Source organism: Toxorhynchites rutilus, chromosome 3 (assembly GCF_029784135.1).
Source record: "Toxorhynchites rutilus septentrionalis strain SRP chromosome 3, ASM2978413v1, whole genome shotgun sequence".
Classification (NCBI taxonomy): Eukaryota; Metazoa; Arthropoda; class Insecta; order Diptera; family Culicidae; genus Toxorhynchites; species Toxorhynchites rutilus.
The window spans coordinates 205,993,379-206,021,271 of record NC_073746.1 but is presented as its reverse complement, the minus strand read 5'-3'; the positions used below and the strand labels follow the sequence as shown (position 1 = coordinate 206,021,271).

The 27,893-nt window shown below is 38.5% G+C and overlaps 1 protein-coding gene across 4 annotated transcripts in view; it reads right to left on the bottom strand.

Annotated features, from left to right (window-relative positions):
- LOC129779964 (protein PALS1) overlaps window positions 1-27,893 on the bottom strand; it is a 135,245-nt gene that overhangs the window by 75,758 nt on the left and 31,594 nt on the right. For 3 of the 4 annotated variants that reach the window (XM_055787773.1, XM_055787775.1, XM_055787774.1), the window contains 3 exons: window positions 25,202-25,332; window positions 11,056-11,784; window positions 10,834-10,955 (listed from right to left, as the gene is read on the bottom strand). In XM_055787773.1, coding sequence (XP_055643748.1) covers window positions 10,834-10,955; window positions 11,056-11,784; window positions 25,202-25,332 — 982 coding nt within the window. The remainder of the gene's footprint in view (window positions 1-10,833; window positions 10,956-11,055; window positions 11,785-25,201; window positions 25,333-27,893) is intronic. The other variant, XM_055787776.1, reaches the window with a different exon arrangement.

The following is a 27,893-nucleotide window of genomic DNA, read 5'->3' as shown; positions in this document are numbered from 1 at the left end:
ATTTTACAGTACTATTATGACAAAGGCAAAAATGCATCTCAAGCTGCCAATAAAATTTGTGCAGTTTATGGACCCGATACAGTTTCCATTTCTACCGCACAACGATGGTTTCAACGTTTTCGTTCTGGTGTAGAGGTCGTCGCAGATGCGCCACGCTCCGGAAGGCCTGTCGTTGAAAATTGCGACAAAATCGCTGAATTAGCCGAGAAAGACCGGCATAGTAGCAGCCATAGCATCGGCCAAGAACTGGGGATAAGTCATCAAACCGTTATTAACCATTTGAAGAAGCTTGGATTCACAAAGAAGCTCGATGTATGGGTGCCACACACGTTGACGCAAAAAAACATCTTTGACCGTATCGAAGCATGTGAATCGCTGCTGACTCGCAACAAAATCGACCCGTTTCTGAAGCAGATGGTGACTGGCGATGAAAAGTGGGTCACTTACGACAACGTGAAGCGCAAACGGTCGTGGTCGAAGCCCGCTGAAGCGGCTCAGACGGTGGCCAAGCCCTCATTAACGGCCAGGAAGGTTCTGCTGTGTGTTGGGTGGGATTGTCAAGGAATAATCTATTATGAGCTGCTTCCCTATGGCCAAACGCTCAATTCGGACCTGTACTGCCAACAACTGGACCGCTTGAAGGTAGCACTCATGAAGAAGAGGCCATCTTTGATAAACAGAGGCCGCATTGTCTTCCATCAGGACAACGCCAGGCCACACACTTCTTTGGTGACGCGCCAGAAGCTCCGGGAGCTCGGATGGGAGGTTCTTTTGCATCCGCCGTATAGTCAGGACCTTGTACCAAGTGACTTTCACCTGTTTTTGTCCATGGCGAACGAGCTAGGTAGTCAGAAGTTAGCCACAAAAGAAGCCTGTGAAAATTGGCTATCCGAGTTTTTTGCCAATAAGGAAGCGAGCTTCTATAACAGGGGTATTATGAAGTTGGCATCTCGTTGGGAACAAGTCATCGAACAAAACGGCGCATATTTGACTTAAAACAGATGATTGTAACTAATTTTATGAACAAATGAAAATTCAAAAAAAATACCGCAGGATTTTTTGACAGCCTAATATGTTTGTTAATATTAATTTATTTTCGAAAAAATATGATTTATCTTGTGTTAATGAGAAGTTATTGATTTTTTTCTAATATCCGGTATCCGGCCGAATAGCAAATATTGACCGGATAGGCCGGGTACCGGATAGTTACCGGATATCCGTTTCATCTCTAATCCATACAGCTGGAATTTTTTGGAAAAACTTATTATACTTGCCAAAAATAAATGGATTTTGTTTTCGTTATTATTGATGGTATTTGTTGCATGTAATAATATAGAATGATATGTTGATCATCTAAATCAGTCCAGTAGTTCAAAAGTTCAAAAGTTTTTTTTTTCATGAAATTCATTTTTTTTAAAGTGGAAAAATCGATTAATCAGACCATCGTTCATCTTTGTAAAATCATAACTCAAACACGATGAGAATCACATCTCTGATTTCTGAATAAGCGTAAAATATGGCGAATTTCTTGCTTGGTGGACTCCATCTTTGACGCGCTATAACTTGAGACTGAAAAGGACAATCACAACACTGTCAAAACGACACTTGTAGTACAGATTGTCGTCTTTAAATAGCCGTATAGTATGACCCGATGCGATAAGTACAACACAAGATATGTTTAAGTGTTGCCATATATTGACAATATACGACATTTCTTTTTCCCCAACCCAATATACAGGGTGGGCCATTTAAAGTGGAAGGATTTGTTTTTGCAATAACAAAGTAAAGAAGTGGAATTTTAAAGTTTTTTTTTTGAAATTCATTTATTTTGGTCCAAGGAGATTTGTTCTAACTACTTTTTGATTATGATATCTCGTAAATGACCGCCTCTGGCCTTGACCGCAAAATGTGCCCTTTTTCGGCATTTTCCATCACTTTGCCCAATGTTTCGGCCGATATGGTAGCAATTTCTTGTCGGATATTGTCTTTCAGCGCAGCCAGGGTCCTTGGTTTACCAGTGTATACCTTGGATTTTAAATATCCCCATAAAAAAAAGTCAGGAGGCGTCAAATCAGGTGATCTCGGTGGCCAGTCATAATCGCCGTTTTTCGATATTAATCTTCCGGGGAACATTTCGCGCAATAATTTGGTCGTGGCAGCCACTGTATGGCATGTAGCGCCGTCCTGTTGGAACCAGTAATTGTCCAATTCATTTTCACGAACAAATGGCGTCGGAGAGTGGTTCGAGCGATGCCTAACTCTTGCGAACGATGGCGACCTGATGTCGATGGAGTCTCTGCAACACTGGCTCGAACGGCATCAATATTCTCGTCGAAACGTCTTGTTCGTTGTCTAGACAGATGACTGGCATTACCAACACTACCAGACGATGTAAATTTGGCATATAATCGACGTATAGTGTTGTCTCCAGGCGATGTTTTAACTTTATTTTTATTTTTCCACGCACGTTTAGTTAACACAATTGAGAAGTTATTTTGAATGTACAGCTGAACAATTTCAGCGCGTTGTTTAGGTGCGTATTGTTCCATGGTTAAAATTGTACTGAAATGACGCTTCCAACGCGGTATGACATTTGTTAATCTGACATCTCTGTCAAAAGTTATGGGGTTGCCAGATGCTTCCACTTTAAATGGCCCACCCTGTATATTGCACTAGAAAAACGCATCTATCCAAAGCGTCTAGGGCAGCAGTACTCAACCGTTTTTTCAGAAGGGCCACAAACATATGTTAGGTGTTGCGGGCCGCAGAAAAAACAAAGAAAGAAGGGTCCAAGGCACGACCGCATCGTTAACGTATGACTACGAAATTATAACCAATGAGTAACAGATATATTACATAGTGGTGAGCTGGTGAGCACGTATTTCTGGGGAACTTGGATAGTTTCGTGGTGTTGGAGATGACTGCCTCCTTTCCCTTTCTCGTCCCCTTGTAGAACTCCTGACCCCGGAAGATACATTTTTACGTATTCTGAATCGTATTGTAAGTAATTCTAACAATTCTAACCAGACTAGATATGACGTCAGACGAAATTATTAATTGGCTATTTCTTCCAATAAACTAATTATGGCACGATTCTGAAAACGTTTCTTATGGCCATTTTATACTTATATACTTATTGACGTAACCATTTGACCAAAAATGAGCTTCATCGCTGAACAAAATTTTATTGTGAATGAATTCTTGATTTCGTAAAAAACCTGCGACCGTTGTTCAGCTTTTTCATGATGAAATGGCAAATCAAACTCAAAACAAAACAAGTGACAGGCCAACCAAGAGCATATACAAAAATACGCAGCCTAGCTTACCAGTAAATTTTACGATTCAGTAACTGGATATTTAGTTACGATTAAATTGGATGATTCTAAACATACCATATCATAAAAAATCCTGTCATAGAAATCGTAAAGCATTGTGCTATATGCACACAAAAATTTAATTTCTTATCAAAGATTTTCATCGATCTATCAGAATGATGTACACACGTCATCGACATGAAAACCATGGTTTATTTAAATTGTATACGATTGTATATGGAAATTTACCAAACATTTTGATAGATGATATGACAGATGGAGAGTGTTGAGAAACTGAACAGAGCTTGACTCTTAAGAACAAATTGGGTATCACACAAAAGTGGGAGGAAGAAAGTGAAACCGAAGCCACCTTCTCGAAGGGTGAAAGTAACATCAACATTCGGGAAAAAGAGCTGCAAAAAGAAAAGTTGGTCCAAGTTACTTCTAACAGAGGATTCAACAGTTCCACGATATTGAGTGTGCAACTTCATTCGTTCGATTTTCTTGCATGAATAACACATTTATTTGAATAATAAAATGAACTAATACATTATTCAAAGCATTGGTCATCACCAGCCACAACTTTTTCATATTTCTGGCAATTTAGGATTCTGTCGCGAAAGAAGCGTTCATCTTTTGAAGCCAGAAATGAATCCAGCCAATATTCGATATCCTGTTCTAAAGTAAAGCATATTCCACTCAAAGCCTAGGCTGACCAAATAGTTCAGGAACAAAAACGGGACACGTAAGTCAAAAAAAAAACTTTTGATATCTTTCGAAAAACAAAAAATATTGAGTGAATAAAACAAGTATAAAACAAAATAATCAAACATTCTTAGAAATTCGACGAAGAAATATTCAAATGATGAAATGACGTTGGGAAGGATATTATGATTTTTGGAAGTTTTATCATCAAATTTGTCACATTCCAGATCAAAGTTCCAACTAAGTTCACCTGAATCTACTAGAATTCTAAGAACAGTTTGCACATCGTTAGTCGCAAATGCTTCTTCCCTTCCACGTTGAAGAATTCTAATAAAATGACTAAAAATAAAAACAACTTCAGCAACATTGTTTCTTCCAACAAAGCTGATTGATGTTTGAGAGGTCACTATCCGATCTCTGGCAATCAACCATAGTTTGCGGAACGGGTTTTCGAACAAATCGATTAGTACAACAAGACATATTTGTTTATCTATATACTTCAAATACGGTACAGATATATAAAAAGACGGGACAATAAAAAATGATCGAAAACGGTTAAAAACGGTACGTTTGGTCAGCCTACTCAAAGCGTTTTGTATCGAACGAAACAAAAATGATGGTCGGGATGGCCAAGGTGGGTAAATTAGCATTTCCAACTTGAGGCCGAGCGTTGTCATGATAGAATGCTATCGACTTGTCGCATAATCTGGACGTTTTTCGGCAATACAAAATGAACTTAGAGGCGAATAAACTCTAAGAGTTCACGCAGTAACTCACACTTTGAGTAGCGACTGACCAAAAATAATAAAAAGACTATCGTTCGTAAATACAATGGAATTCCTCGAGTTAGATAACAATTTTTTTCTCACATTCTCTTTTCCTGAAATTTTCTGATGTGAACGTTACATTCGAATAAAGCAGCCTCGATACCCTTTATCACGAACTAAATCTCATAATGTTTAAGGATTCACTTGTGAGTTGGCATACCAGAACAAAACTTCAGCCCTTAACTTTTCGTTTACATTTAGATAGAACTAGCTGACCCGGCAAACTTCGTCCCGCCCAAAATTTGTGTTTTGTTATCAATACCTTCAAACATCCACGTTTTCTTACTATGAGCAAGTTAATGGGTCCAATCGCAGAACTGTTCATTGATTGATCTTCTAATTGACCCCGTTGAATTTACCGTTTTACTATAAAATTCCTAGTATTTCTAACAAAACTGTTTTATTTCTATGGCATACCTCCCCCTCCTCTCTTCAGAAAGGTAGGAGGAGTGTTGAACCACCTTAGAAATGTTTCTTGCTCCCTAAAACCTCCACATGCCAAATGTGGCTCAGTTTGCTTGATTAGTTCTTGAACTATACAGAAATGTATGCTTCATTTGTATGGCTGTACAACCCCCCCCCCCCCTCAGAGAGAAGGGAGGAGTGTCTAACCACCATAGAAACATTTAATGCACCCTTAAACCTTCACATGCCTAATTTGGTTTCATATGCTTGAATCATCCTCTAGTAATGCAGAAATTTATGTTTCACTTGTATGGCAGACCCCCCCCCCTTAGAGAGGGGGGCGCAAAGTCTAACCACCATAGACACATTTATTGCACCCTTAAACCTTCGGATACCAAATTTGGTTTCATTTGCTTGAATAATTCTCGAGTAATGCAGAAATTTGTGTTTCATTTGTAAGTTCTATACTGTGACGATTGATCCGGTTTTTTGAATGGTGAACATTGTCACACGAATCTATATTTCCACAATATCATTAAACACATTAAAAACAGATTGTCCAATTTGAGTTGCCACAGTTTTGAAAAACAAGAACACTAACCACCACAAACAAATTACGATCAACTGAATTCAGGCCGTTGTAGGTTAAATTCATCTCAATCACAGCCAACGTTTTGTGTGTCGCTCGTAAAACACACGTTGCACTTCCTTCCTTCGAGATAAATTTTCTTGGGAATGTTTGCAGGACAGGAAACAACGTCTTCAATTAATGACGTGTCGGTTAAATAAAACAATGCAATTGAACATGGTTCGGAAAACATTTCAAGCATGATTGACAGTCGAATGTGTATTGGAATAATAAAAAAATGAACATTGAACTCTCCTCAACTAATTATGCGTTTGATCAATTATTTCTTTCATTCTTATTCCCCCAAAAGGCTGTAAAAATATTAGGTCAGACTGGCCCGAAGAAAATCGACGGGGATTTAATGTCAAATGTGGGTACTATAAAATTACAAAACCTTCTGCATCCGCCTTAACGCTGTATCACCTTGCCGCTTACCAAATAAAGCAATGCCATTGAATTTACGTTTAATTATTTTCATGAATGGCTCACGCGCACTTCCCCAGCGAATCACTTCTTCATCCTTTTGATGGCGAAATTAGAAAAATATTTGCCTTCTTCTTTCAGAGCGAAATGAGGACATGCAAAAATAAGGCCGTGTTTGAGTAGGTGGGCCTACGCGTTGTGCTGTCAGTCTTCCATCATACACTATTTGCCTTTGATATATGACTGTGACTGAGCGCCAATGGCTTGTTAAATGATCGGTTGTGTTAGTTTTGAGATAGTTTGAACTATGAGAGGAGCATACATCATTTTCATGTTTTATCTATTTATCGCGTTATCAAAATTTCAAATTTCAATTTCAATTTCAAATTATTTTACGATTAGGAGCATAGTTCTCTCGTGATATAATTTTATTCAGTATGCAAAAATCAATGAATATTTCTCAAACATTAGTCAGTACTTTTTGGATTATCCCGACAAGGGAAACTATGACCAAAAAGAATAATAATCGCATCCAATATGAATTTCATTTTGCTTGGATTTTTTCCGTAGGTTACAAAGCATTCATCGCAAGATTTATTTTGGACATTTGATACATTCGAAAGTTCCATTCAAGCGTGGAATACGAGTGGTTAGAAAAATTCATATATACCGTAATGCTTTTAATTCCGGACACTCTTATGTAACTACTTTAATAATAAAATTCATCGTTTACTTTGATTCATCCGAATTTAAAATCATCTTGTGTTTTTATTTCGGACATGGGTTTGTGAAACACAAATATTTGTTTTGATTTTTGCAAATTTTTGTCAACAGCTAGGTACAATGATTGACACTACACTAAATTGATACAATAGTAACTTCATTATTCAACATGCGAAAAACGTTATGGTTTTGGTATAATTTTGATTACAATGGAAAAGTGTCCGGAATTCAAAGCATGAATAAAAAAGTGTTTGGATTCAAAATTACAGCACCATGAAGAAATTTACAAATACAACATGATTTTGTGGAATTCTGTGATTCATAACTTACATAAAAGCCTTTTGATTCTATAGGAACGGCAATTTTTTATACTCTGGTTTGTCAATATTTTTAGTAAGAACTGTATCGAAAAGTAATTTGCAATTTTCATAATGATTCTACTCAAAAATGGGTGAACTTGTTTTAGTGTGCATGAGAGCAACAGTTTGTTTACATGTCAACAAAAGTTTATAAAATCGATTCATACCGTTTAAGTTGTTCGTCCTCGCTATAACTATCTTGAGACAAGAAAGAAAATTCTGCACATTTGTTGTACTGTGTACTACCTTCAACCAAATCGCAAAACGGTTTAAAGTGCACCACAAAAGTGTGAAAAATATCATCCACAAGTATGACAACGAATTCTTCTCGAGTGATATACCTAGATCCGGTAAAAACCTGGTTCCAGTCATCCCAAGTTGAATCGTACAGTAACGACTTACATCAAACGACACCAGTATCAACGCGTGATTTGGCCAAAAAGTGGAGGAGATGGACGATGCTGAATGCACGATTGTGCTGGGAAAATTTGAAGAGAATGTTCTAATATAGCAAGCTATTTGTACTTGTGGTCTGCGATTTCCTGTTTACGCCACAAAAGGTACAATCAATGCTCAAATTTACAAAGATGAATGCTTGAAGGAAAGATTGCTGCCCCTCTATAAAAAACATCAGCAACCACCTCTCTTCGGGCCGGATTTGGCATCTGCACATTACGCTAAGCCAGTATTACAGTGGCTCTCAGACAGTAATATCCAATTCGTCGAGAAAAACATCAATCCACCAAATTGTCCAGAGCTCTGACCAATTGAACGTTACTGGTCGATTGTGAAAAGAATCGTCAAGAAGGATGCTACAGTTTCCCAAACCATGGAGAAATTCAGAAAAAATGGACAACAGCTACTGTGAAAAATTTGATGAAATATCTTTCGTCAAAAGTGCGTTCGTTCTGTAGAGCATAATATTTTGATTTGTGTTAGTCACACTATTGTTTTACATTGAACAGATCTTCAATTAACCAAAAACAAAAGTTTAAATAATAATCGCGTTTTATTTTTATTCACGAATAGATGTTGCTAAAGACTTTTCGATGCAGTCCTTAGATAAACTTATCATCGTAAGTGTCCGGATTTCGATGCATTACGATACTACCCGTACTGCCCTTATTCAAATCAGAACAGAATATCCGAACGGCACGCAATTTTGTATTCTGGAATCCGTTCGACTCAAATCCATTCGAGTTATGCAAATATGGCAATCTCGTCTAGCAATTCAATATTGATGATATTGAGCTTCGTGAGATCTAATTGTGTTGAAAACTTTTTGAAAAGTACAAAGGTCTGTGCCTAGAGGCATGGACGGAAACATGACGTAGAACTTCGAGAACAATTGCTTTTGAATTGAGTTTTTGTGACCAGTGACCCAAGAAAAACTGTTTGTTAAATGAACTGAACTGAACTTCAAACGGGTTGTAAGAGTTGTAGTGGTAGCTGTAATCCGGGACCATTAATTAATGATTATAGCACCAGGTGATGCTGATTAGATACCCTATAACCGTGAGTGTTGCCTTGTGAAATTTGTGTGGAATCTGTAGTGAACTGATCCCAACCGGAGCTGCTTATTTATAGGGAAGGAACAGCGGAATGAACAAGGGTAATATAGCTGGCTAAATGAAAATATTAGTACTTTTTGATAAGATATTGCGAACTGTTATGCGTGAGTGTACCCTTTCGAAGCTCTCAAATGGTAGTCAGTCAGGTTCAGGTAGTCAGGTAGTCAGAAAAGGTTCTTCTTCTTTACAAGGCGCGAATAGTATCTAAAAATATGTTTCTCACAGGCAATGCTATATCTAATTGGATTCACGCAATTTTTCAAATTTTCTGTTGGGGCTCAAACTAGGATAAATGTTTAATCAGCTATCAGTAATGATTATCATGATAACACGCACACGCAATAGGCTGAACAATGGATTGATAGCAACGAAAAATTTTTTTTTGAATTTGATTTCCCACTAGAAGAATACTTGTTTATCCACGTCTTGAATTGTCTTAGTTTCCTCCGGTTTTTTTGTGGTGAACAAAAAGTATTGTTTCGTCCCAACATGGTGAATGTCACATTTTATTTTTAGATGAGAAAATCCATATAAATGACCTTGTGTATACCGAAAGTCTTGCTGATATTCCAAGAGATAAACATACTAAAGAACGTCCTCAAAACGTGTTCGAACTCATGATTCGCGGAGTTATATCGCAAATATTCTTTCACATTTGGCTCATATGGAATGCATTGGTTGGAAATTATAAATCTGGATTTTCTCAACCGCAACAACAATTTACAATGGCTGCATGGAAACACTCGTTCGCGTCAAAACTAACGGTACCATTCCAAAAAGCTCGACGACTCGTTAATGCATGTTTCATTCAATCTTTGAAAAAATAAAGCTTCTATTACTTATTATTACATTTGAATCGGAAAAAACACATTAAATTGAAAATTTACAGCTTTACCGGGAATCAAATTAAGTTGCAATGATGAAACCAGTCCTAATTTTGGGTTAAAAATTGATTACATATTAACCAAAAAAGGCACGCGTTACATGCAGTTTGCTTGTTTACTTGTTGTACTTGTTGTAATAAAAAAAAAGTTGAATAGATTTCCTATCTAATGGCATATAATATTACATATGTAGCAATAATAGTAATCAAAGATGTAACTGATAATAAGTTCTCTGCATTAAATATTTCGGAGGATTGTTTCATGTCACTCATAAAAAAACTATACATGAATGCAAACATGATTACTGTCTGAATACAGTTACGCGTTCCTCCTTTCTCTTTCATTATCACAACTTACAGGTAAATAAAAATCGTATTTACGAAGTTAATGTACCATACAGTAATGCTTGGAGCCAGCTAATGCACTTTTTGTGGAAACGTTTTAGCCATAATCAATTGAGTTATCGTATCGTAGGCAGGCAACTGAACTGAAATGGTCCAAAATATTTTCATCGTTCGACACAACGACCAGCCGAGCCATTGGGCGCACCTATTTTAACAGGTTCACCCAACAATCGAGGGGAGATCGGTAATATGCATCGGTCGTGCCAGCCGAATGGAACTACAAAACGTCACACAGGAAATGAACATCGACAACCGGGAAACTGTATCTTACTTATTATAACTATTCAGTTCCAACAGCCATCGCTCGCCTCATTGTGCTCATTTACTGTTGCAATAAGTGCTCATCGTCAAAAGTTGTACATATCACGTCAGTTTATGTCAGTTGTTGCTCGATCCAGTTTCACATTTGAGCCAGGGCATCCCGTGTATGTTTTCAACCATCGAAAATACTATCTTTCGTGTATCGGCATGAATGACACATGGAAACGTATTTCAGATTCTATGCAGAAATATTGTGACATTTGTTTTTCGTGTTTCGCGTTGTAATATTGAGGTACGACACACAACAAAAAAAATCATTGAACACTTACCGATTTTCTTGACGCAAGCTCTGGTCACCAAGCAAAACTTCCGTTCCTCCACGTGATATGTTGCTGCTTGTCTCATATATTTCCTCTTGGGATTCAAGTTCACCCTCGGAAAGAGTTGCAAGCTGTGAAAATGAGCGTTGAAAATGTGGCATCAGAAATGTTTCAACCGAGTTCAATATTGGCAAAGAGATTTGGTTGTTAGATACGAAGGAAATTGTATACCTCTCGCTTTGGACCGTGCCCGTTTGCAATTATAGGATTTGATAGATTACTGTAATAACTACCACAAGGACTGTTGTCAGCACCGGTTTTACTAATATTGCTATTCATTGTATTATTGTTTAGTAAACTATGATTGACGCTTGTAATGTTGTTGTTGATAGAGTTACTGTTGTTGAATTGTGGCTGTTCGTTAGTAGTTTTGGTAGTGGATGATGGCTGTATTGCACCCGTGCATAAGGTTGATACATTACGAGGGGTAGTAGACGGTACTACGTTCGTTTTCCCGGTATTGGATACAGAAGATATGACTGGTGGTTGGTGAGATGTCGAAGGTGAGATATTTGAATACACACTAGTGATGGAGGACTGAAACTCAGCTGAATGTAGCTGATTCGTAGACGGTTTCGAGCAAATATTGGAGTTGATCACATTTTGAGCACTTTTCGTCATTGCACACCCAGCCACCGGATTAGTAGTAGTTACAGCAGTCGTATTGGTAGTGGATGTTACATTACCTATCTGTTTGACTGTATTATTGTTATTCGTTACAGTTTGTTGTAAATTGGACCCAACTTTGTAGTTAGTTTTCGTTCCTGCCGTCACCGTAGTGCTGGTATTAGTTACCGAGACAGTGTTGCTGGATAAAGATGTTACGTATATCGGCGAAACTTCCTCGAGGAAACTCAAATCTTGCGTAGTTCCACCTTTAGCTTGGCTTTGTTGATTGAGCTGCAAAATAGGAAAGAATAGGAACATCAAATAGATACATATTTGTATAATATTTTTTCTATGGTTACATTGTGGGAAAAGAAGATCCTTAGAAAACACCTTGGATTTAAATCGCACAAGAAACAATCAATACATGGATTGACGGTGCATCAAAAGGTAGAGTCAGAGGAAGCAAAAATGTTTCGTCCCAACGTGGTGAATGTCACATTTGATTTTTAGATGAGAAACTCCATATAAATGGCCATGTGTGTACCGAAAGTCTTGCTGATATTCCAAGAGATAAACGTACTAAAGAACGTTCTCAAAACGTGTCCGAACTCATGATTCGCGGAGTTATATCGCAAACATTCTTTCACATTTGGCTCATATGGAATGCATTGGTTGGAAAGTATAAATCTGAATTTTCTCAACCGGAACAACAATTTACAATGGCTGCATGTAAAAACACCGGTTGGCGTCGAAACTAACGGTACCATTCCAAAAAGCTCGACGACTCGTTAAAGTGCGGTTTAACCTAGGATCTATAGTGAAAAATGTACTTTTTCATGCCATCCTCAAAAGCTTAAAAATATAAATAAAATATAATTAAATATAAAAATTTGGAAAAAATAATGAATGTGCATCTTACTACGGTGTATCAAGAAAAATTATCAACAAAAATTTTATCAAAAATTGAAGTACTAAAAAAATATTGAAATTTAAAAAAAAATTGGGATTTAGAGATTAAGTACTACTCTGATTCATATTTAAATGAGTTCCTACGGCTTTTCTAGATATGTGTGATTTTTTTCAGATTTTTTTTCAGTGTTGCACGGTACAAAAAAATTTTTTTTTTATATTTCTAAAGGGTCTGGCTGTGTAAGGGAGTAAAAAGTGCCCCCAAACCAAATCACCAGCTGTATGGAAAATATTGTATAGAATACTAAGTAAAACATTTTGGCAGTAGTACAATATATTTGAGTCCTTATATGGTACACCATAGGATCTATGGTGAAAAATGCACCTTCTGGTTTTTTTCACGCCATTCTCAATAGCTTTGAATAAAAATATGAAAATAAAAATTCTGAAAGTACATCTTACTAAGGTGTATCGATCAATATTTTCGAACAATTTCTTCATATTAATTTTTTCAAGGGATAGTTGTAAGTGGAAATGGTTAAGTAAAATCAGAATTCACTGCGGTATGTGATATGACTGTGTAAATGCGAGCTATTGACTACTCGACGAAACAAAAACCCTAAAGTCTCACAACACGCGGCAGAGATTATCTTTAGGTATCCTGAGAAGGAGAACCTGTAAAAATGATACATTTAACTCTTTATGGTCGTTTGTCTGCTCTCAGCCACCACAGCCAGAAACCAAACTAAACTTATATTTTTCTCAACCAAGTATCAGTTTATGCTATTCCTGAACGAAGTTTGATGTCTAGAGAACCTGTTTACGAATCTTTACGGTGTTCCTATGAGTAATAGATAACGGTACTCAATATCCAACAAATTAGTCACCCACATAAGGCAACGCACAGTGCGTTGAGTGCATAGGAATGTGGGACAAAAATCATAACAGCAGTATTTAACCATCGTAACATTTTGGTGTGATGGAAAAGATTGTTCATAAGTGTCAGAACTACTGTTTGCATAAATGTCTTTTTGCAATAATCGCATAAGTGTCTGAAGCGACAACATCTTTTTTATATAAAAACATCACATTAAAATACATTGTTAAGTTAATACATATATAGTGCGGTGTGAATTATTCGCGGAAGCGAGTTCCATAGAAAATCTATAGACCTTCCTGGAATTTGCTAGTGAGTGGTAGGATCATGCTCTTTCATTTTGGTCATAGCTTTCACATTATCTTACCACTGGTGCACGCCACCTTTTAGACAGCTAGTTTAATGATTTCTGTATCGATTAAACATGGTTTTCATGCTGAAATGTCTTTTTTAACATGTTTGTACTCCATTTTAGTCCATTATTGCGTTATCCGCGATTTTCGTTACACGCGGTGACCTTGCCCGAATATTCCGCGGATAATAGGGGCTCTACTGTATATAGTTCATAAAAAAATGAAAAAAAAATTATTCTTCATGATCCTGCAAGTATCACTGCTTTTTCGAGGAAAAATAATTCCGACCAGTACGACACCCATGCCCAAATTTAACACGACCGCAAATGGTTAATATAATATATTATATTAACCCTTTGCGGTCGGGATTGATTTCTCTTGGAAGGGATTCTCTTATATTTTCACGCTAATAATATTTTGCTCATACCGAGTACCGTTACCTATTATCGGCTTATGTCCAATCACTACAACCTAAACGCGCATCTTTATCGCATTGGGCTCGCAGCAAACAATTTTTGTGATTGTGGCGATGGCTACCACGACATCGAGCATATTGTCTGGTCGTGTATCTGGTTCCATGCTGCTCGCTCTCAGCTCTCTAGAGCACTGAGAGCAAAAGGCAGACAATCGGATATCCCTGTCCGGGATATCTTAGGTAGCCGTGATCCTGATCTTCTGCTTCATCTATACCTGTTCCTCAGAAACGCCGATGTCAACGTTTATGATGTTTCTTCGTTGTGTCCCTGTTTCATATCCCTCATATCCGATCTATAAACTTTTACTTAGTCGCGGCAATACATACACACACTCTTTACAGATACACGGGCCAAATGTTGTGCAGTCCACTGATCATTCAACAAGAGCCAAACGTTGTACCGCTCATGACAACTCTACACGAGCTGATGTTTGTGCCGGCTAGTGACCATTCTATCCTGGATTCCTCGAGTCAAGAAGACGCACCACGCTAGATATGGGGTACATACTAGGGGGGCGTTGCTGATTAATGGTCAGCTGCATCCCAATAGGAAGTATCCCGTGTCGGGCACACGTACAGAGCATTGGAGACAGCAACATCACAATTACGAAAACACTTGTAACACTAACCTCGAGCCAACCGCGAGTAATCGGTTACATATTACTGACATAGTTGTAAGGCAAACATTGTCGAAATATTGAACTCCCGGCCCCGTCGGGCTGACGCCATTTGAGCGTTAATAAAAAATATATATTTTGGATAAAAAAAAATTTACCATACAATAATTAAACAGAAGAAAAAAAAACTAAAACGCAAAACATCATCGTCTGGCCCACTGTGAACTTATATCAACTGACCATCTTTGTATGTTATTCTAGCTACTATGTCCACGCAAAAATCATCATGTGACGATAATCCCAGTCCCCCCCCCTTATTTGCAAAAAACTCAGACAGCTAGTTTTCGCAAGCCTCTTTTGAGGCCAACTTTGTATCACCAAGAGCGTTTTGCAAGGACCGGAAGAGATGATAATCACTTGATGCCAAGTCCGGACTATACGGTGGGTGCAATAGGACATCCCATCCGAGCACCCGTAGCTTCTGGCGGGTCATCAAAGATGTGTGAGGCCGAGCGTTGTCCTGGTGGAAAACAACACCATTCATATTGATCATTTCTGGCCGCTTTTGGTCAATCGCTTGCTTCAAACGGTCAAGCTGCTCACAGTAGAGAACCGAGTTGAGGGTCTGGCCATAGTTGAGCAACTCATAGTGGATGATTCCCTTCCAATCCCACCAAACACACAGCAAAACCTTCCTGGCCGTCAATCCGGGCTTGGCGATGGTTTGGGCCAGCTCACCGCGCTCCGACCAAACCGACGAATTTTTTCGCATTAGGTTATCGTACGTGATTCACTCTTCATCACCAGTCACCATCTTCTTCAAAAATGGGTCGATATCGTCCCGTTTCAGCAGTGCATCGCAGGTGTTGATTCGGTCTAAAAGATTTTTTTGCATCAACTCGTGTGGCACCTATACATCCAGCTTATTTTGGGATCCGATCTTCTGCAAATGGTTCCAAATGGTTTTATGGTGTATACTCAGTTCCTGGCCAATCGAGCGAGTGCTCACATGCCGGTCTACTTGGATGATTTCAACGATTTTATCGGTTTCCTCGACGATTGGCCTACTAGTACGGGGTGTATCTTCGACAGCCACTACACCAGAACGAAATCGATCAAACCAACGCTGTGCTGTGCGAATCGTTACAGTATCGGGTCCATAAACTACACAAATTTTTTTGGCCGCCTTCGTTGCAGTTTTACCTCGCAGGTAGTAAAAACGTAAAATATGGCGAATTTCTTGCTTGGTGGACTCCATCTTTGACGCGCTATAACTTGAGACTGAAAAGGACTATCACAACACTCTTTAAATAGCCGTATAGTATGACCCGGTGCGATAAGTACAACACAAGATATGTTTAAGTGTTGCCATATATTGACAATATACGACATTTCTTTTTCCCCAACCCAATATCAACAGTCCCGCTGAGAACATTCGAACAATAGCAATATTTTGTGCACATGTGTTGTGCATCGATAGAATAAGAATTCTCTTACGCCTAAACGGCTAATGAGCTATAGATAAAACAAATGTTTATCAATGGATATGAATACTCTTACGCCCCAAAGTGGTAACAGTGTAATATACAACAAAAGTTATCTTAAGATAAAAAATGTACACGAATGAATTCGGCTTTGTTACAGCTAAATTGCTAAATGCTAAATGAGCCTAATAAAATAAACTGTTGGGATGAAAATAAACGAGTCTAAACTTGAAATTGTATGATCGATATTACGCGAGATATCACAAAAGCCAGCTACCGAGAAAATAATGGATAACTTTTTCCCCAACCTAATATATTATAATGAAGGTATTTACGTTACCCAATGTGAACAGGCATCCCCTGGTAACTGAATATATTTCCATTGCACCTCAATAAAGTAATGTTTTTGCACTACAGTGTATATATTTGCTGGCATTACGTGGATATCATCAACAACATCTATAACTCAGTGTTATTATTTAGATTTTTTTGGAGGGTTGTTTTGGTGTTGAATGTGCTTATGTGTTGGTATAAGTTTGTTAAGCTTCAGTGTTGGTATAATATTGTGAGACCTAACCAAAATTGTAATATATAGATCACTGCACAAACCATTGCACGGAGACGTCAGTTTGACAGTTTTGCGCGTTTTGTTTCAGCTCCCATTCGTTGCTATTTACACATATCCTTAGTTAAATGTTAACGATTGGGAACTGAAAAAACACACACAAAACCGTCAAACCGAAGGTAGAATTAGGCGCCGTGCATTGATTTATTGATTTCATTTATTTCACACTAGCTAACCCGGCAAACTTCGTCCCGCCCATTTACTTGATTAATTCTCGAGTAATGCAGAAATTTGTGTTTTATTTGTATGGCAATCACCCCTAAGAGGGGGGAGGGGTATCTAACCACCATAGAAACATTCATTGCACCCTAAAGTTTTCATATGCCTAATTTGGTTTCATTTGCTTGATTAATTCTCGAGTAATGCAGAAATTTGTGTTTCATTTGTATGGCAGCCCCCCCCCCCTTTGAGTGGGGGAAGGACTGTCTAACCATCATAGAAACATTTATTGCACCCTAAAACTTTCACATGCCAACTTTGGTTTCGTTTGATTGATTAATTTCCGAGTAATGTAAAAAATTGTGTTTCATTTGTATGGCAGCCCCCTCTAAGAGAGGGGGAAGGAGTATCTTATCACCATAGAAACATTTATTGCATCCTAAAACCTCCACATGCCAAATTTGGTTTCATTTGCTTGATTAATTCTCGAGTATTGCAGAAATTTGTGTTTCATTTGTATGGCAGCCCCCCCCTTTGAGTGGGGGAAGGACTGTCTAACCATCATAGAAACATTTATTGTACCCTAAAACTTTCACATGCCAACTTTGGTTTCGTTTGCTTGGTTAATTTCCGAGTAATGCAGAAATTTGTGTTTCATTTGTATGGCAGCCCCCCCTTAGAGAGGGGGGAGGGGTCTCAAAATATCACGAAAACCTTCACCGGCCCCAAAAACCCCTACATACCAATTTTCATGTCGATCGGTTCAGTAGTTTCCGAGTCTATAAGAATCAGACAGACAGACAGACAGACATCACTCCATTTTTATATATATAGATTCTTCGTGAATGCAAAAAAAGATAGCAACAAAGATGATCAAAAGAAACACTACAGAAATGTCAAAATTAACGTTAGAAGAAAAGGAACAGAGGATTAAGGTTAAGTTCGAGACAGTAATCTGTAACCAACTATAACCACACTGTATCCCCATGCATCTCAATTAATCTCATTGTCGAACAGTTTTGTGGCGATCTTCTATCAGCGATTTTATGAACATGAAGCAATAAATTACGAATTTTTTCAAGAAAAGATCCTCAAATATTATTTCACAGTAATGTTCGAGTGGTGGGAAACGTCATTTTGATCTCCTCGAATGATATGTTTAATTAATAGTTTATTTCGCCATTTTATCATCTATGTTTTAAGATAAACCAAGGCCGATCTTTTTAAAATAAATCGGATTCACAGAATCAAGTTTTCTTCCAATTTTTTTGAGAGCAATCTTCCAGTTTTTTGAAAAATATTATTGGCAACCCTGCTTGTGAGATCAAATTTTATTTAATAATGTGATGTAATATTCTCGTGCATGTGTATGACAGCCCTAGTGGTTATGTAGATAGCGTGGTTGTGTGGAACAGACTTCCAATCAGCCGGCATTGGTTCTCGATCCCTGCTTGGCATCGTTTGGATTTTTTGGGTACAATTCCAAGCTGATATTCAGTATGAGAGAATGAGAGGTCGGCTTCACACATAAAAATATTTTAGCACTCTTAAAATGGTGCTTTTTGTACATTTCACGTTTTAACACAAGAATAGGCATTTTTTAATCTTTCTAACTAACCCAGATTCACCAGCGTACTTCCTTCATTACGTTCTTCGCTTAAATGTTTTAGCCAATTGCCACGGATTAATAGACAGAGGAATCGAAATGTTTGTATCAATTTTCGGGTTTGGGTTATAATTAAAATATCCTTTTGATATTATGAGAACCCGAACGTTACAAAAAACTTGTTGAAAGCTGGTAGGAGGCGGCCGTTCCAGCCAAAGGAAAATGATAATTTTTTTTCCTGTACGGCTAAGTTGATTCAACAACTACAACGCCTTTCAATGTAGTTATATAATAATAATGATAAAAAAAAATTCCAGCATGGCAACATAAGTTAGCATACTGCAAATACGTAAAAACATATTTGAATGGACGAAGCTTGAAATTGAAGTCATCTACTATTTTCGAAAAATATAGCTTACCTCCTATCAGTCCACCATTTTAAAATAAAAATAGTCATGAGTAAATTACCCATTACAACGCAAATATAAGTATCCCAAGTCGAATGCACCTTATGCCTCCAAACAATTAGCTCACAGCTCACATTAGCTGTTCGAACGGCACATCGGAATATTCGAATTGCATGAGGTTCGAAAAGCAAAAATGCTCACCCAACGGTAAAACGCATTCATAAGATACGTTCTTAGATTGTCTAGACACAACACGAGAGGTTAAAGACATGATTACTCACCTTCGCAACGAGAATGGAACTGTGGAAAACAGAAGAACAGAAATTAAGCTCATATTGCACGTGTGCTTATCAGCGCAGGAGGATTCGTTATAACGATATCATGAACGAAAATTCCTACGGTGCTTTTATTGAACTTTGGTTGATCACGTGATGTTCATTTGTAAGTGTCCAATCCTTAACTTTTATATCGGGGACGAGCTCCACAAACCCAATATTAGAGAAAATTATACAGAAAAACCTGTTTTTGTGCGTTTTTTTGCGCGATTTTTTGTGCGGTTGCTGTTTGTGCGATATATGAAAAGAAGCATATTTGACGAAATTCTCGTCCATTTAGTTTTTTTTTTCGATGGTTTATATACATTTCAGTGCGAAAAAAACATATTTGCGTTTAAATTACGCACTTCTCAAATAATTCCCACCCTTCCATGAAATGCTCCAAGTTGCGCATGACTTGTTGCTGTTGGCTGAAAACATTTCATCTTGGGCAGAAATGATGCCATTTCGTGGGCTGGAGGGTCAAATGCGCAAATAATGAGCTGTTTTAAAAGCTTAAAAATGGTTTGTATGTATGCGTGCAGACATCTCTTTCTGTTTTCTTTTCTCATTTCATTTGGGATTGTGCCAAAAAAAAAAAAGTCCATACGATGTCAATGGGGATCGAACCAAGGCTGGCTGGAATGCAAAGCTATTTCACACGACCACGCAATCCATATAGCTGCCAGTGCTGTTATAAAGAAGCATGATAATATTACACCTCTAAGAGGATAAAGAAGAAGATGAACGAGAATATATTTTAACTAATAAAATTTTTCAATTAATTTATAAAAAAAAAATAATTGGATGGAGTTATTTCCATCACGGGTACTAATCCCGCCGTTCTGCAAAAATCCTTGCAAGATACCCTGAACAATCTGTTCACGTGGGCTCTCAAGCTGGGTATCGAATTCTCTACGGAGAAAACCGAAATGGTCGTTTTTTCTAGGAAGCACGAACCCGCCCAATTCCAGCTTCACCTATCCGGCAAAACGATCAAGCACTCGATGTTTTTCAAATACCTTGGAGTATATTTTGACTCTAAATGTACCTGGGGAATACACATTGCGTATTTGAAACAGAAATGCCAGCAAAGAATCAATTTTCTCCAAACAATAACCGGAACATGGTGGGGCGCCCATCCAAGAGACCTCATTCAGTTGTACAAAACAACGATATTATCAGTGTTAGAATATGGCAGTTTTTGCTTCCGATCAGCTGCCAGGATTCATATTCTCAAGCTGGAGAGAATACAATATCGTTGTCTGCGTATAGCCATGGGGTGTTTGCATTCGACACATACGATGAGTCTCGAAGTTTTGGCAGGAGTACCCCCGCTTACTCTTCGGTTCACAGAATTATCCTACAGATTTCTCATCCGTTGCAAGATCATGAATCCATTGGTGATTGATAACTTCGAAAATCTACTCCAACTGACTCCTCAGTCAAGTTTTATGTCTTTATACCATGAGTACCTTACCCACGACGTGCACCCTTCACCAGGCATCTCCAACCAAGTTTGCTTCCCATACTTTAGCAATTCCTCTGTCATTTTTGATCCGTCCATGCGACAAAAAATCCATGGAATCCCAGATCATCTACGCTCAGATTCTATTCCGCCGATATTTTCGGCAGAATATGGGGGCATAGTTAGATCTGATAAAATGTTCTTTACTGACGGTTCATTCATAAACGGGTCCACTGGCTTTGGCATCTTCAATGAAAATTCCAGTGCCTCTTTCAAACTCAAAGATCCTTGTTCCGTGTATGTTGCTGAACTGGGTGCGATATACTACGCACTGGGGATCATTGAAACATTGCCCATCGACCACTATTTTATTTTTTCAGACAGTCTCAGCTCATTAGAGGCAATCCGCTCAATGAAGGTTGATAAACGCTCATCTTATTTCCTAACAAGAATAAGACAACTATTGAGTGTTTTGGTCGAAAAATTATTCAAGATTACCTTAGCATGGGTTCCCTCTCATTGCTCGATTCCGGGGAATGAGAAACACACACTCTTTACAGACACACGGGCCAAAGGTTGTGCAGTCCACTGATCATTCAACAAGAGCCAAAGGTTGTACCGATCATGACAACTCTACACGAACTGATGATTGTGCCGGCTAGTGACCATTCTATCCTGGATTCCTCGAGTCGAGAAAGACGCACCACGCTAGATATGAGGTACAGACTAGGGGGGCGTTGCTGATTAATGGTCAGCTGCATCCCAATAGGAAGTATCCCGTGTCGGGCACACGTACAGAGCATTGGAGACAGCAACATCCCAATTACGAAAACACTTGTAATACTAACCTCGAGCCAACCGCGAGTAATCGGTTACATATTACTAACATAGATAATAAGAAAAATTGTATTGAACTCCCGGCCCCGTGAGGCTAACGCCATATGAGCCTTTATAAAAATATATATTTTGGAAAAAAAAAAATATCGTTCTCTGTCTGGGCCGTGTAGTTGGAAAACTATACGAAAAGCTTTCATATGCTTTCATTCAAATGTGTCTCCTGTTTTGCTCACTAATATTGGTTCTAGCATATACAGGGTTTTCCATTTCGGGCTTCCGAAAGTATACAGCCCTGCGCTGACAACCGTTTGACATAGCTGTCAACCAAAGCGTCATATCGTTAGTTGAATGTCTGCCATTTTACAATAAAGGGTGTGTCACATCAAATTGCATCACGGAAAAAACGATGTAGAAATTTAATTTTTAGGAATTATATCTTCAGCTTTCGCTTATAATCAGATAAGAGTGTATAGATCACGTTGGCCATGCTTCACTGTCAATTTTTCGTAAATTTGGAAAAATGTCGTCGAACGAAAAAGAGCGTCGTGAATTAATCCTGTGCACTCATTTCGAGAATTCGGAGTTGTCACATCGGGACATCGGTAAGATGCTGGGAATCGTCCAATCCACGGTCAGCAGAGTACTAAAACGATACTTCGAGAACCTAACCATCGACCGGAAGGTGAAGAACGGCAAAAATGGATGCTCCGTCAGTGAAAAAGATCACAAGCGCGTAGTTAAGCAGTTTAGACGTGATCCGAGAAGTTCGGTCCGGGATGTCGCCAATAAGGTGAATTTGTCAAGTTCATTCGTCCAGCGGATCAAGCAGCGGAAGGGCCTGCGTACATACAAGGTTCAGAAGGCTCCTTACCGCGACGAAAGGCAAAACATGGTGGGGAAGACGCGAGCCCGGAAGCTGTACACCGAAATGCTGACGAAGCCGCATTACCTGGTAATGGACGACGAATCCTACGTTAAAGCGGACTTTCGTCAGCTGCCGGGCCTGTTGTTCTTCTCCGCAGAGGACAAATTCAGCGTTCCGGAGGAGATTCGCAAGCAGAAACTATCCAAGTTTGCCAAAAAGTACATGGTGTGGCAAGCGATCTGCTCTTGTGGAAAGCGGAGCGCCCCCTTCGTGATGACCGGCACGGTAAACGGGCAGGTTTACCTTAAGGAGTGCCTACAGAAGCGCTTACTACCACTTTTGAAGCAGCACGAGGGCCCGACCATCTTCTGGCCGGATCTCGCTTCGTGCCACTATTCAAAGGGCGTGTTGGAGTGGTACGAAGCCAACGGGGTCACCTTCGTGCCAAAGGAAATGAACCCGCCCAACGCGCCGGAGCTTCGCCCAATAGAGAAATATTGGGCGATTATGAAGCAGGCCCTCCGGAAGAACCCAAAAATTGTCAACTCGGAGGCGGACTTCAAGAGAAAATGGAATTCTGTTCAAAAAAAACTACAACCTGACGTTGTACAGAACCTTATGGACGGGGTAAAGAGGAAGGTGCGAGCATACGGGCTTGGGCTCGAAGTATGAATAAAAAGAAAATGCCAAAAGTTGTTTAATAGTTTTTATTTTACTGTCTAAAATTTTCAAAAGGATCGGTCTACTGGGCGAATTTCTACAGCGTTTTTTCCGTGATGCAATTTGATGTGACACACCCTTTATGGATCGTTTTAGCATCGCACAACGTGTTAATTTTGTTAAATTATACTATAAAAATGATGAAAAACCGGCAAATGTTTTTCGAGCATTACGGACGGATTTTGGTCGTCATGGACGGCCTACAGAGCACACAATCGCTAATGTAGTGCGTAAATTCGAACAAAGTGGATCCGTAGCGGATATTGTGAAACCTGTGCATCATCGTAATGTGCGTTCGGCCGAAAATATTGCTGCTGTTGCTGCCCGTGTGGATGATGACCCGAATGTTTCGATTCCACGGCGTGCTCAGCAATTGGGCTTGTCAAACACATCATTGTGGCGAATTTTGCATTTTGCATTTGGACCTACATTCATATCCAACTGGTACAAAAATTAGAGCGTGGTGACCATGGAATGCGTCGGGCATACGTCGATTAGGTGAACGAACAACAGCAGCAAAATGCTGAATTTTCGCATCAAATTTTCTTCAGCGATGAGGCACATTTCGAGCTCGGTGGCTATGTGTTCACATAAAAAAACCCAAAATTTCCGTATATGGGGCTGAGAAAATCCACACGTGATTGTTGAGAGGCCATTGCATTCGCCAAAAGTCACTGTTTGGTGCGCATTATGGTCTGGTGGAGTCATCGGGTCGTATTTCTTTGAAAATTTGGACGGCGAGACGGTAACTGTGAATGGTGAGCGCTATGGCCGCATGTTAACCGATTTTTTTTGCCACAAATTGAAGATATGGATACGGATGACATGTGGTTTCAGCAGGACGGCGCCACGTGCCACACAACACGACGGAACATGGCCATATTGCGAACGAAATTTGAGGGACGCATAATTTCGCCTTTTGGTGATGCCAATTGGCCGTCCAGATCATGCGATTTGAATCCGCTAGACTTTTTTCTGTGGGGTTATGCGAAAGACCGTGTCTAGGCCAACTCTCCGCAAACTCTTGAACATTTGAAAGACAACATTCGTGAAGTTATGACCGAGATACCGCCCCATATGTGCCGAAAAGTCATCGAAAATTACCTGTTCCGGATCAAGGTGTGCGAGGAAGCCCTAGGTGGACATTTGAATGATGTTGTATTTCACACATAATGGCATAAACCAATTAATTTAATAATTGTAATAATTTAATAACAATAAGCATTAATTTGAAATAAAAGTTTCATCGAAATTCGAATTCTAAGTGTGTTTTATTTCAATTTACTTTCGGAATTTTAGGTTGGAAAACCCTGTATATTATACAAATGATATACATGTATTGGGGAGTAGAACATTTTCTGTTATCAACTCATTTAATGTAATAAATCGGGATGCCATAACATGTGCTAAAAATTAAATTTGGGTGTAGTTATATATGCTAATGTGAATTATTAGAAATCATATCGTTATTTTTTATGATTTTGTCATCTGACTACATTATGTAATTAAAAATAACAGAAGTTTCAAGCAGTCACAATTTTTTTCAGTATTGAAAAATTGTGGATTTTGTGCCTACAAACTACGTTCGGTGGACATCATTGGTTGTTCGCTATGAACCCAATAAAATCTGCTTCCGGCTCGCATATAATGTTGGTGAACGCTTGCGACGAGCATGATCTCAGCAGATCGCAGTATTATGTGTGGTTCTGAAAGTTTAAAACTGGGAACTTTGACGTGAGGAACAAGGAACGTGGTAAACCGCTGAAAATATTTGAAAACACCCGATTGTAACCTTCATTAGACGAATACTATTAAAAGTGAACGTTATCTTTTCATTGCAGCATCGTCACGTGTCAATTATGTACATATTTATTTACAATATTGAAAGAAACCTCATGATTCGAACTTGTTTTTTGTAGAAATAAATTTCATTAAAGCTGAAATGAACTAAAAAACGGAACCACCGTACCTGATACTTTTTCCATGACCTACCTTTATAGACAGTTGAGACATATCAACCGGGGTGATCCGTTTTAGGGCAGACAGACGTTGCAGTCTTTCTCTTGCTTGTTGCTCAACTGCGATGACGAATGCATCTTGGACTGCGTTTCCCAACTCTCCAGCTGAAAATGGTGAAAGAGAATCAGAGTCAGTTTTGCTGCCGAGACACACAAGAGGAAACACAAACTTTCACGACAACAGAACTTGATATCGGAAGCAGTATACTTTGTACACGCCAGCAACAGATCCGTAATAATGAAAATTTATGCTACCCGTTGTAATACATCGTAGTAAATATTATTACTGAATGGATCAAATTTCACATCATCTCGGTTGAGGGATGTTTCACACGAGAATAAAGCTGACAATAACTTGTCCGACTGGTACATGCATGTTCCGTAACGAAATCGCCAAATCACATGTGTTAAAAACCGTTCGACCGGAAAAGACACACACACGCACACACCCCGTTGGGGAAAATTTCCCATCTTGCTATATCGAACGACAGTGTAAATGAATTTACGATTCATGTCACTATGTTCCACTAAGTGTTGTTGACAAGCTTTGATTAGTTTATTTCGAACAATGGTATGACGAGAACTCGGTAAATATTACGTCGATGTGTAATCGTTGTGAAAAGCTTCGATAGGTTTATCGCCTGACAATTGCTAAGCGTTGAAGTCACGCTGTCAAATGGATGTCTGTATGAGTTTTTCGTAATTTATTTAGTATCGAAAGTGAGAACAAATTTTTTGGACGCTTCTTCATTTTTTAAAGCAATTGAAATGAATGACGAAATTGTTATCAAATGTATTGATATGAAGTTGTAGATGATTTTTGTAAGAGTGTGGTATATGAAAGTAGATTATCGAACAGAAAAAAGTTTCATACTACGATCAGTAAAAGTCACATCGTTACCAGTTCATCGTAGCGATGTGGTTATTCTGCTGAAATGAGCCTTTATAGAAAAAAATTATATGTACATTTGTTAGTACTTTTTCTCAAACATAGGTTTACAATTATAACTATTAACCTCGTTTTTAACAGGCTCCAAAAGTTTTTTTTTATAAAAATATGGTAGTTTGTCATTGAAAATGTTTTTATTGTTTTCAAAGTATTCTTCTTGATGATCAATACATCATCATATATCATGTCACTCCGGAAGAAGAACCTCCAAAACATTTGTTTTGAACACATCAATCGCGCTTCTTCTGGCGTCGAAGCTGGCGACCACTAGTTTGGGAGTACTTTTCTAGCGTGAACAACTTCTATTGGTCTAGGCTTACTTTGAAAGGCTGACACCGTCGGCTGCTTTAGTTTTCGCCTCATATGGATAGGTTCATAACTCATCAATTCAAACATTTGTCAGCTTATGCGAGATTCAACATATTTTTTTTCTTTCAAAAGCCAAATGTTCATACAATATTGTTCGTGCGCAATTCAAACCAACATCCAGGGGACCTGAATCTCATGGTATGTCTACTTTACAGTTTCGGTAATCACTTCATCATCGGTCTTAAATTTCTTGCCAGCGAGCATTCTCTTCAGGTTTGCGAACAGAAAATACTCGCTGGAGGCCAGATCTGGAGAATACGGAGGACGCGAAAGCAATTCGAAGTCCAATTAAAGCAAATTCGCTATCGTTTTCATTGATTTGTGATTATTCCATTTTTTTTCCACAATAACAAAAGTTGCTTCACTCTCAATGCTGTAACTCACGAACCAATCGACCGATTGCTGTCAGGTTTAGATACGTATCTATTGAAAAATGGTGCTTTGTGATAGTCAAGTAGATTTTTGCAAAAGGCGCCATCTAGACGTCAACCTTATGAACTTTTCAGCCGAACTGTTAGTGACTTTGTGTAGTTTTTCATCGCCAAAAGTGGAAGCAAGTGATCTATGCAGTCTAGGTCCAATAATCCTTCAATATGCCGTAAAAAATAATGCTTTCTAGTGTCGATATCATTTTTTTGCTGATACTCATTTTTCAAGATACTGTCAACAATACAAGTAGCATAGGTACAACATAATGTTTCGGGTAAAAAAACTTCAAAGTGACATATGCCAACCTTACTGATTTTTCTGGATTTCACAGGGTTTTTGACACACTCCCAGTTATCCTGACAAACACTCGATTTTGCCTGATTTCATTGAAATGAGCTTTTTTTGGGCTTTTCATTTTATTAAAATAAAAATTATTAAAATAATCTGCATAAAAAAGTTATTCGGTCTGCACTTGTGAAATGCTTACTTTTTACTCGATTTGTACTATTATCTATCCATTCCGAAGCGATTCGCGGTACATTATCGACATTTATTAAATCCTGGAGTTGGCGTGAAAGAGATATAATCTATCAGATAAGCACGCCCAAAAGCAGTTTCAAATCGTTATACAAATAAAATACAAAGCAAGTAATGCAAAGATTTGAAATTACGAATTCGCGGTATATGTTTGACAGAATTTATGTTAAATGAAATTAATTACACACGTAGTCCGGACCCTTATTTACTCGTTTGACTATACATTTCCTGATATTACCACAAAAGTTTGCCATTGTAATATAAAATCATTATCAGATACAGTTTTACTTTTAATACCTTCCACAATTTTCGAAAAAACGTGTTCCTCTATTAGGTAAAATATATATTCGACTTGGAAAAGTAAAATTTTATTCATAGCTTC